The sequence below is a fragment of the Sebastes fasciatus genome, chromosome 21, assembly GCF_043250625.1.
Source record: "Sebastes fasciatus isolate fSebFas1 chromosome 21, fSebFas1.pri, whole genome shotgun sequence".
In the NCBI taxonomy this organism is placed as follows: Eukaryota; Metazoa; Chordata; class Actinopteri; order Perciformes; family Sebastidae; genus Sebastes; species Sebastes fasciatus.
Window position 1 is genome coordinate 15,393,435 of NC_133815.1, and position 11,961 is coordinate 15,405,395.

At 42.7% G+C, this 11,961-nt stretch overlaps 1 protein-coding gene across 2 annotated transcripts; it reads left to right on the top strand.

The window, feature by feature from the left end:
* The first annotated feature begins 30 nt into the window (after nucleotides 1-30).
* On the top strand, nucleotides 31-9,468 carry pex2 (peroxisomal biogenesis factor 2). 2 transcript variants are annotated; one of them, XM_074621343.1, is made up of 2 exons: nucleotides 31-189; nucleotides 7,755-9,468. In XM_074621343.1, exons 1-2 carry the CDS (start codon nucleotides 186-188, stop codon nucleotides 8,723-8,725), a joined length of 975 nt encoding a protein of 324 aa, XP_074477444.1. In that variant the 5' UTR covers nucleotides 31-185; the 3' UTR covers nucleotides 8,726-9,468. The 2 variants fall into 2 exon arrangements, with proteins under 2 accessions (XP_074477444.1, XP_074477443.1); XM_074621342.1 differs by having other exon boundaries at nucleotides 39-189; nucleotides 7,752-9,468.
* Nucleotides 9,469-11,961: the final 2,493 nt, after the last annotated feature.

An 11,961-nucleotide genomic window follows, 5' to 3' on the forward strand; every position in this document is an offset into this window, starting at 1 on the left:
TTCCTGACAGACTCCTACAGTTTGCAGCTCTGCGATCTGATTGGCTCATTTGTACCATAATCGTGACGTATTTGCACCTGATTGGTTAGATTTCTTTAGGAGGCGGTGCATAATGTTGCACAACCCGGAAATACAGTTTGTTTTCGTCTAGGAGAGGACTGGAATCGCCTTTGAAAAGAAAAGAAATGGGTAAATATATCTTCCTTGTGTAATTTAGAGAGCATTCAAAGTCTGCATTATTGTTCTTCCACACCCTGAAAGCTGAAATGCGTCACTTCTGCTTCTTTTAAACGCTGCAAACTAAGACACGTGGCTCTTAATACTAATAACACCTCCTTGTTGTTGCTGTCAGCTGTCAGTCTTATGTGTCTATAAAGCCACATTTCTTGTCTTTTTCCTGCAGATTTGTATTTAAAATCAAGTCTGTCGATGTATGTAGTGCATATGGTTCAAAACGAGCATTTATTGTGAATTAGTATGCATCATGACTCAGGTATATTTTGCCATCTGCAACATTGAGTGACCTTGTGAGTGACTATGTGTTCCTTCAATAGTATGTTATACTGCTCCTTATTGCTGTTAAGTTGTCAGTCTTATGTGTCTATAAAGGGATATTTCTTCTCTTTTTTCCTGCAGATTTGTATTTAAAATCAAGTCTGTTGATGTGTGTAGTGCATATGGTTTCAAAATTACCATTTATTGTGAATTAATATTCAACTTGGGATGCTTTTCATATATTTAATTTGGGATATAAATAAATCTGGTATAGTTTTTATATTATATTATATTATATGCTATCATATAGGAGAAGTGAGAAAGGGGTAGGGAAATACTAGTTTTACTTCTACCTACTCCTTTTCGAACACTTACTCTTGTTTTGTTTATTATTTTGTATCTGTTTTTATTTATTTTTATGTTCAAAATAAAGTCTTTCATTCATTCATTCATTCATTCAATTAGTATTCATCACGACTCAGGTATGTTTGCCATCTGCAACATTGAGTGGTTAACCTTGTGAGTGACTTTAAGCATTCATAACCTCATGGACCAAAAAAAAAATGTGTGCCATAATCACAATGAAATGGAAACTATCACATCTAGCTAAATACCACCATCCTTTCCACTTTTTTTCCTCTCTGTGCATGACGTTTGTTATTGCTAGAAATAATTGCTACTATGACCAATACCGTCGCAACACCTGCTGGTTTGTCAGGGAAACATGAATGAACTAATGCATGAGAATAACAACTAAATGTAAGTAATCGTTGTGTGTTTAATGATGACCAGAGTGTTTCCATATACAGTATGTAAGCTGCATCTGTCACTTGGCATGGCCTCAAAACAAAAGACTGCAGTAAATATAACGTGAAGTCTTTGTTCTTAATACTAACACATCCTTGTTTGCTGTCAACTTGTCAGTCTTATGTGTCTATAAAGCGATATTTATTCTCTTTTTCCTGCAGATTTGCATTTAAAATCAAGTCGATTGTAAATGCATGTCGATGTATATAGTGCATATGGTTCAAAACGATCATTTTATTGTGAATTAGTATTCATCACGACTCAGGTATGTTTGCCATATGCAACATTGAGTGGTAACCTTGTGAGTGACGGTGTGTTCCTTCAATAGTATGTATAATAATTCCATTATTCCCCTAAATAATCAGTGCCAGAGATCAAAACCTCCCACATTGAGATTCAAGGCAAAGTTGATCTTATTGATTTTCAAGAGACTTACTCACTTCTCTCATCCCCAATCATCACTCCTCTCCCTCTTATCTTTCTCTTGGTTATATCTCTCCTTTTTTCCACTGGCTTTGACTGCACTGCTCTTGCACACACACTCTGCCCCAAACCCTAATCCCCCACTGTGATTATCACATAATGCTTTGTGCCTTATTATCAAAATGGAGCAGATTTGGGTTTTTTGTTGTTGTTGTTAAAGACTGATGGGCATGGGCTTAAAAAATTAAGAGACAATGTCATTATGAGGGGGAATGTGGAGCGGCTGATTGCATGAGATTGAAGTATAGGCGCCGTGCCTCTGGAGCTAAACACTTAGTGTAATGAGTGTGTTTTTTAGGGGAGTCACTGAAGTTAAATTGGGCTGTGATCTCACTCTGGGGTCATAAGGTCATTTTATACAGTTTCCAGATGAAGGCAAGTGATAAAGGCAAGTGAGGTTATCTGTGTGCACTTATTTGGAAAGAATTCCAGCCTGCTTTTCGTGTACAAAAGGCAGAAATTTGTCTTTGCTTAGCATGTGGAAAAACTACTATTAAAAGAGTACATTAAAACAACATATCACATCCAGACAGATCACATAAAAACACAATACACCAAGTCATTTAACAGAACAAAGTTTTTAAATTTTAACTTTGATTTCAATATTTTCAATTTTAGAAGCTCCAAAACGATCTAATATATCTATGTGTCATCATAATTTCAGTCTGATTTTTGTCATTTCAGTGCTACTCGAGTACAGCTGTTACAGATAGGTAATGTAAAATATTCTCTGAACATCCACTGCGCTTATTTATTTGTGTTAAAGTCCATACCCATTAGTCAATTAGTCGACTAATCGGTCGTTTTAGTCTTAAGATTTCTTCAGTCGATTAGTCGTTTTTCATGCTGACCTATTTCCAAGAAACTTACGAGCACATCTCTGGGAAACACAAGATTTAAAGTGGTGCTTTTGTGTGATTCTTTGTGGAGAAACTCAGTTTCACAGATCTGTCGATTAAATCAACTAATCGCTTAGTCATCAAAATCTTTTTTTTTTTCGTGTTCGTGTTTTCGAGTGTTAGTCGACTAAGAATTTCTTTGGTCGAGGACAGCTATAGTCTGTTGATCATATTCAGTTTTTCATCATATTTGCAGTGCACTATAGCCCTAATGTGTATATTGCCACAAGGCACATTTTTTTGCAGGAAATACAGCCATTACATTTCCAAATTGAGAAGAAAGTATAAGAGAAAAGTGATCCATTTCATTCTGAAAAGTTAGCTTTTTCAAAACCAACATGGCTCAGTTCAAAAGTTAGTTTCAAAACAAAACTCCTCATCTCTTCTCTGACATGATTTTTTTTTTTATCAGATGATTTGCTACCACTACACTTCATAGTGATGCTTGTTCAAACAGAGAGAGGCTGAAGTCTCATCTGTCACTGGATTTAAATGAATGTCTCTGACTGCAAGAAAATGTATAAAAAATAAGATGCGTCTTGTCATGACATGTCATTATCGGCACAATTTGCAGAGGCAGCAATCTAAAACCATCTCCAAATTGACTCACAGATACACACCAAAGAGGAATTCCTAAAAGTAGGATCTGTACAGTGGGGGTTTGACTGTTGTAACAAAGTCTTAAATCTCTCATCTTCCATTGGCCTTTACATTCTCATAGATTTTACAAGAGTTCAACGCAGTTCAGAATTTTCCACTCCCACACGCATTTTAATTGTAACACCGATTTAAAAAAAAACAGACACAATGTTTCCATGCATAAAGCAAGACGCTAAGAAACGTGCTGATCAAATATTCCTCAGTATAACCCATTTTATTTGCATGAGGTGAGGCCCCGGCGCTCTCTCTCAGTGACTCCTAAGAAAGACACAACTTTCACTCTCATTTATTAGCCGTTCCGCTTTTTTCTTCCGCGTTCATTGTGCCTCTCTGCCCTCTAAATGTTTCATTACTTTTTAAGTTGTGTTTTTACGCAAACCCCTGTACTTATTACTCATATAGCCCTGGCATACTCAACCTTCCTACTCATGAAATCAATTAATTCTCTTAAATAATTTACCTTCTGAGCAAACCAGATTAAGCAGAGCACATTTTTTTGTGTGTGTCGGACGTGCGGTTACTAACTGATGTGTATTTTTTTTTGTGTTCAGGCATTAACTTGGCCCTCACCCCCGTGGCTCGGAGGAGTCTTGGGTGATTACAAAAAAAGGGGAGAGCCTTGATAAAGCATTAGTGTGCAACACACACATGCACACAGCCCGAAGACCCCTCTCTGCATTTGCACACATTCATTTTTCATGAAACAGACTCATAACAATTAGTCTGGTTACCGCCTGGGTAATCTTAGCGCCCCCGTAATGCCTGTGGTCTGCTGTATGACATCACTCTCTTAAAAGTTCTAAATCTGACATTCTCATCCGTTTTCATAGTGAGGACATTAGAGGGCCGCGGCTAATAGGCCGGCGCTCGTTGCTGGCGAAAGAAGGGCAATAAAGTGAGGGAGAGGGAGAGAGGGGGGAAAAAAAACGAGAGCCGGAGTGCTCAGAGAAATAGGTTTTATTCACCAGAGCTTTTACACAAATTAATTTACATGAGCGAGAGAAGAAAATGTAAAGTTGTAATCCAGCACGCTTTGCCAATGCATATATAGCCTATTTCTCGCTACAAGCATCATAGAAAGCCGAGTGAACGTTTGTGCATTATTTCAGCAAATATATTATGCTAACCACCACAGCTAAGTGCTTAGGAATTTGAGCCCTCCGTGCGCCACGCAATCAAGACGTCTGGACGCACATTTTTCTGCGTGGAATTGTGAGCAGCTTCAGAGCACAGAAAAAGCAACCCCCCCCCCTAGAGATACTCCATCTTCCCAGCATCCCTCAGTCTTTAGTCCCCTGCCCTAAACACCCTCATCCCCTCCCTAGACACCAAAGCCAAGGTCAAGAAGAAAGTGCAGCCTTCCTCTGTCTATAGGCTATTCCCTGGATGCCCGCACCTCAGTGGGGCTTCAGGAGCGTTCCCTCCTCCTTTATTGTGACCGTCAGTCTCAAGGTCAGCTCCTAGGGAGGTTTGTGCTTATCTGTTTTTCCCCCTCCCTCATTTTTCTCCTTAGCTATCTTTGCCCCCAGTTTTTTTTTTTTTCCCCACACTGTATCGGTAGACAGTATAGCTCCCAGCTGGGAGGGGGGGTTTCATGACGCGTTTTCTGACGCGCCTGTCTTTTTTTGTCCGTCTCTTTGTCCATCCATCTTTCCATTGCTGTCATTACAGCCTCGTTGTCTAGTTTTCAGAGGACCCGGGTGCAGCTGCGAGGCTTCAGTCTGATGCTCTAGTATATGCTTTTGTTGCCTCCTCCTGTCTCTCCTTCCTCACACTGGTCATGGCCCCTTTTGCCTTGAAGCGATGTTTGCAGTGTGTTCCCTGTTAGATTGGATATTGTTGTTGTTGTTGCGGTTGTTGTTGTTGTTGTTGTCTGTAAGCTATGGCAGTCAGCCTTGAGTCAGTGCGCTATCTTTGTCTGAACAAGATGCACAGGCTAAAGGGAACAAGGGGAGAGGAGAAAAAAGCCTTGCATCTGACCTGAATCAAAATACCCTTTTAATATTCCCAGGAAGATTTTTTTTTTTAAAGTGTTTTATGCATCTCTGATAGAAAAAGCGAGACCCCCAGATTTTTTCTGTTGATTTTCGGTGAACTCTTCTAACCCGCCTTTCTGACTCTGCTGGTTGTCAGCCGCTGACTCTCCAAGAGAGGGGTCATTTTTTGTCTCCGGCTCGGCTGGTTGGCTGACCCACGAGAGAATTACAGAGTCAGCGTATCACATCAGGTGTGTGTGTTCGAGTGAATTCATCGGAGAAAGTGTCCGTGTATACCTTTTTCGTCTGCAAATGTAACACACACGCCGTGCCAGTGCTCTGTAAACACTGGCATCGACTGTGACTTTTGACTATTACATAAGGAACATGGATTTCCAGCCGTCCACGGTAAAAAGCCCTGTAAATTCAAATGCTTAATTTTTATAGGCAGCCCTGCATTGACTGAAGTGTCTGCTTGTTATATATTTGGCAAGTGCTGCAAGTCTGAAGGGAGGCTGTCAATAGCAATCCCAGCTATTGATATGGCAGTGGGCAGGAGATGTTACTTGGCCCCCGACTCCGGCATCCCTCTACATCATAATTACATTAATATTGACAGACCCTTGACAATAGTCACATTACTATTGATAGGTGGCTGTCAATACCGTGTTTCCCCAAATAAAACATATTCATTCATAACTTGTAAACTGCTCGATAAAAGGCTTTGAAAAGAATATTGGACCCGGCCGGGTTTGTGCTCTCCCGAGAGGGCTGCTGCTGCTGTGACGGGGATTTCCACCACCTGTGTGTGTAACCATGAACTGATAGATTAATTTAGCTCTGTATTAGAGCTCTGCCAGGCTACCCTTGACATACACACACACACACACACACAGGCGCATAATCTGCACATTTTCTCCCCATCAAGTAAAAAAACTTTCAGATTAAGCTAAACAAATGGAGCCTGTTTATTGGTTACCATACAGACGAAAACCCAAACTCCACTTCCGTCACAGGCGAGGGTTCTAGTCACTAAACATGGCAGCATTTTATAAATGCAGCTCAATGAATTTGTCACACCTGCTTACTTCGGCGTGAATTCACTCTCTTTTTTTTCATTCATTTGCTAATTCTAACTTAGTTGGACGGTGTATCCTGGCTCTATTGAAACATCATGAATACACAGATGGTCCTGTGCGCCACAATAAACCCCGAGCATTGCCACCGCATATTAGAATGTTTTTTTTTTACCTCCTCGAGAAACGTCTAAAGTGACCATCATCGCTCTCTCTTTCTGTCAAAACTGCCATATTTACCCGGCTGAAATCTCTTTTAAAGCCTCGTGACAAATCCTGTTCAGCGAGACACAAAAGCCACTGTCAAAAAAAGGCCTTTCTGTCTCTCTCGCTCTCTCTCTCTCTCTCTCTCTCGCTCTCTGTGGGCCTCTTGCTCTGTCTCTCCATGCGTTAGTTAGTCTCCCACTTCTTAAGCGTTTCATTTGAGGGAAAAGGGGCAGATAAAAAACTGGGGGGGGGGGAAACTGCGAGCAGTTTGGGAACGTATGCGGCGCAAAATAGCCCGGACGTCACAATGGTGGGATCCCATATGGAGTCGACTCTAGGGGGAGGAAAATTGTTCCACATTTGGCAGATGTTTACGGTGTACCAGAGACTGTGCCGTTAGCCTAATCCCTAGTGATGTGATTTGTACACACACCCCTATCTCCAGAGGGAGCCGGCACTGAGAGCCCCTGGGCTTCGCCTCCTCTCTCTCTCTCTCTCTCTGTGTGTGTGTGTGTGTTGGATTGTGTGTGTTTATACACTGGAGAGAGCAGTCTAAGACCCCCTGCTCCTCCGCATTGCGCAGCTCAAAGGTTGCATTAAGGACGGGTTTTACATGTGAAAAGTGATTTCCGTTCCTATGTATAAAGAGAAAATAACCTTCCTAACAGGATGGGCCTCACCTCCGGGGCCTTATTCCTCCCAACAAACCCAGTTGTCCTTCTAAATAGTTGTGCCTCTGTATAGATTTTGTTCATGTCCCTGACTTTATTAGATCTAGTATGGTGTTGCCCGTATGTTAATAAGGTATTTAATGATGTAAAGTCATTATTATTATTAGAGTAGTACTTGATTAATGTCAGTTTTAGGAGAAAACCTTTTCTTTTTCTTTTTTTTTTTACAGATTTTTACTATTTTTGGCCATCATTGGAGATGTTTTTTTACTCTCCTGTTTCTTTTTTTCACTTTTTGACAAAGTTTGTTTTGTCAACAATTATCATGACATCTAGGAATGATGGTCCGAACTAAAAAAAACTGAAATCCAGACTGTAAAAAGATCCCTTTGTTTTTGTACATGATAAACTTGAAAAAAAAGTCCACTCATAAAAATCTGTTTTTAATTAACGTGCATCTCCTTATTTTTTTTCCAGCAGGTTTGGAAAGCGAGGACAACCCAAAAAGTTCTAGTCCAGAATCTGATGTCGACCCGCAGACCCCGGTATTGCGCATCAGCCAGCTGGATGCCCTCGAGCTGGACTCAGCCCTAGAGCAGCTGGTATGGACCCAGTTCTCCCAGTGCTTCCACAACTGCCGTCCGGGCCTGCTCACCCCTCTGGAGCCTGAACTGAGAGCTCTGCTCCATTTGCTCCTGTGGAGGTTCACACTTTATTCTAACAGTGCCACCGTGGGTCAGTCTTTACTGAGCCTACGCTACCACAACAGCCTCTCCTCGTCTCGCCGCTACAGGCTTCTGTCTCGCAGGCAGAAGCTGGGTCTGGCCCTGCTCACCGCCGGTCCGCGCTGGCTCCAAGAGCGCTCCCACAGCCTGCTGCGGTTCTTGAGTTCAGGAGGGCTTTCTGTGTCTGAAAGAGACGGCGGTTTACTCCAACAGGGTCTCCGCAATTGCCTGACCCTTGTTTCTAGTATCACACAGCTCGCAAGTCTCATCAACTTCCTCGTGTTCCTGAGAAAAGGTCGCCATCCTGTCCTGGCTGAAAGGATCGTGGGAGCTCGGGCGGTTTTCAGCAAGCCCAACGTGGTCCGGGACGTAACCTACCAGTACATGAACCGCGAGCTGCTTTGGCACGGCTTCGCCGAGTTCCTCATCTTCTTGTTGCCGCTGATCAATACGAGGAAACTGAAGGCGGCGGTGTTTTCGATTGTTTCGGGGGGAGAAAGCGCCGACGGGGAGGGAGCGACGGAAGGGCAAGGGGCGTGGAAAGAGTGCGGGCTGTGCGGAGAGTGGCCGACCATGCCTCACACCGCGGGCTGCCGGCACGTGTTCTGCTACTACTGCATCAAAAGTCACAGCATCGCGGACGCTTACCTCACCTGCCCCAGATGTGGCGCAGAAGCAGGGCAGCCGGAGCCGGTCAAGATGGAAGTGGAGATGATTGGCAGTTGAAGAAGCCGTCGTGACGGAGTTTATTTTGTAATTGCAGAGGGATATTTTTGAAATTAAAATGTTGGTTCATCTTTTATAGCTGCACAAAAAATGGAATACATGACTAATTTTGTATGATTATGTAAATGTATCTCGAAGTTTATCACATTTTGATGAAAATGTATTGAATAATTCAACTTTATCATGTACGGATATTTTGTAAAACATGAAAAAAAAGGGAGTTTAATAATCCCTGTTCTGTGAGCAGCCCTCCTTTTTTGACAGATTCACGCGGTAGTCTATGTAGGGTATGAGTTTATGACTGGACTTGAGTCCATATGATGGCTGTGTCTTTCCTGAACACACATAAGACCTGCTATGTTTAATATATGTGTGCATATATTGACAATCCTCTGCCCCCTTTCCATTTCTCCAGCTGGACTTTGGACAGAACTATTTGTCTTTGGTGCACTGGACAGACTACAGAGAACCACGGCATATATTTGATGAGCGAACGTGTTGATTTATGCTCCAAATTGGCTGTGTGTTCGCACGTGTATGTATGTGTGTGTGTGTGTGTGTGTGTGTGTGTGTGTGTGTGTTTGTTGAAATGGGAATATTTGTTCTGATGAAAAATGCAGAAAGTCAGCTGAATAAATAATGGGAGGAATTTCTGATGCCTCTCATCATGGTCCAAATTAGCATTTGTTGTGTATTTTGTGCCTAAATTGTATTTCAACATCATTAAAATTGATAGAGTGCTACCTCTTGGGTGTTTATTTAGTTAAGTGGAGGGGAGAGAGAGAGATGAGGGAAAGTTATAACAATCAGCACACTTCTCTCTAGACAGGCCCGGTCGTTCTAACTCCCATTATCCGTTTTCACAGCACCCCAACATGCTCAAGATCAAGGGGGCAGCCGGGGGCTTGGATTGACTCTCACACACACACACACACACACACACACACTTGACAGCCAGCCTCTCGTTTCCCTTGGCCTTTCTCTCTTTTGCTGCCTCTCCATCTCTCTCCCTCTGTAATCTCCAGGGCCCTCGCCCCTATAAGACTGTAGTAAACTGTACCAAAACCCTGGCAGTCGTCTCCTTCCTCGCAGGCGAATTACTCTCTAATCCCTGTAATGAGTCCAAAGATGCTTATTTATGCTGGAGTTAACCTCCACCAGTGAGCCCAGCCCGGGGCCAAACGCACCCCAGCTGAGTGAAGCCTTTCCTGGGCTGACAAGAGAAGAGTGGGTTGGGGTTGGGTGGGGGCTACCTCCCACCTCTTCTTCCCTCCCCCCTTTCCTCCCCCTCTCCCCCGCTCTGATCACTGGGGCTTAATTGCTGATTGCCGAGACGATCAATCGGAACTGCAGGCGTGATAGAAAGCCTATCGCGGAGAGCCGCTCTCAGATCTGCCCGGCTCAGATAGACGTACACACATTTGCACTCAGATGAGGTTAATGTTTCTGTTGAGCGGGAAGGATAGAATGAAATATTTGTGCTCATGAGGTGCACGAATGCCCCCAAGAATACTGGGTAGGTGTACTGGTAGCAGGGCTGACCTTAAATTATTTATGCTACTGACCGATGTGATCTGTATTTCTCCGAGAACTTCCGCAGGTTTGCAGAGCATATGTGCCAGAGTATATGTCCTTGGTGGTAATGCGAAGCCAAAATTAATTAATTGTACGTTTTTAAAGCACATAGAAGTGTCGAAATAGCCCCTCGTTTGATTAAAAGAAAATGTACACCTTGAGGTAGGGTGTTCCAATCCTATATGATGATTGGTTTGACATTATGTAAAGAACACGTGGATACTCCGAGGTGCTCTCACATCAAGGACATTCTAACTAATGAATCCTATAGCAATGCATATAGAGTCAGGGACAAGGAAGACTGTTTGTCAATATTTCATGCACTACATCGCCTTTAATGTACGGCGGGTCCCAGAAGGCGAGATTAAGGAAGCATACATGATCAACCCGTAACGCCGCTGGGACACGTCATTGTCTTCACATTCAGACTTTACAATCCGAAACCTTTTTGCAGATATTACTCTACAACTCCAACTGAAGTCCCCAATCCCCAGGAAAGAGACGAGATAAAGAAGAAACAGTGCATTAAAGTCTATTAATTGAGTTAGGCCGTGGATTGAATTAGTTGGGAGTTGGAAGTTGGAACAGGGGCTCTGGAGTTAAGGAAAGGTAGCTAGGGCTCCGTTAAGCCTATCTGTCTTTGGATCTTTTTCTAATTCACAGGCTCCGTGTGGAGAAGAAAAAGAGGAAGAAGCCCGGATTCCCAGCGGCTATGCAAAGCAATCTGCCCATTCACACGCAGCCATTTAGGGAGCAAATTGGCCCTGTGCCCCCTCTGACGAAGGCTTTAAGAGAAAGGGAATTAGGGCGTTGAATCCCTAACTAGATCTCCTTCTTTGATGAGCCTCTTTATCCGCCTGTCCCTCATCTCCATTTCTTTGATGTGAGGCGTTGATTTTCCTGATTAAATAGTTTTTAAAGTAAAAAGCTCTTCTCTTGGCTCTGTAATACCGGGTACTTTACTGCACCTATTGTAGGTTCGTTTGTGTGCAATGCTCGGTCCATCTGTGGTATTCTTTAATTGGAACAGAGCCCTTGGCTTGCAGATAATAATACGGATAGTACAATAGCTTTGATTCGTACATGCATATTTTTCTCTGAGAGAGAATGTTATCATTTAAGCTTATGCCTGGCTTTTACCTCTTCATTTGAAATGGCTAGAAGGATTTAGAAAGCCCCGTGCATCACTAATGAAATTAAAGAGTAAAAACACCTGTGCTTTTTCACTTCAACAAAATTCCATCTCTGATCCTTTAGCTCATGGTGAAAGCTTTTACCTACTTCTCAACAGGTAAGGGAATTACACCCCTCTCGTAATGGCGAGATATTTCCGACATCACTCTCAAAGAGCAAAATGACATTATTTCCATGCCAAGAAAAAGATGAAACAAAATTTATTTGTTGACACCTTGGAGGATTTTTGACACCCGTATGTGTTTTTCTTGTGGCATGTCCAATGTGTCAATAGGTTTTACGAGTATCTCTCATATTTCATCTATTCAATAAAAGACATGCCAAACATAAAACGGCAAAATTCCTCCAAGGTAGTGAAATCCTAGGTGTGCTCGAGTTCAGGGCTGCAGCCGCTGCAGGTACCTGAGTTCTTTCAACACCTGCCGGGCTTTGGATACCACCGGGCCCAATTATCTTAGTCTGCCTCC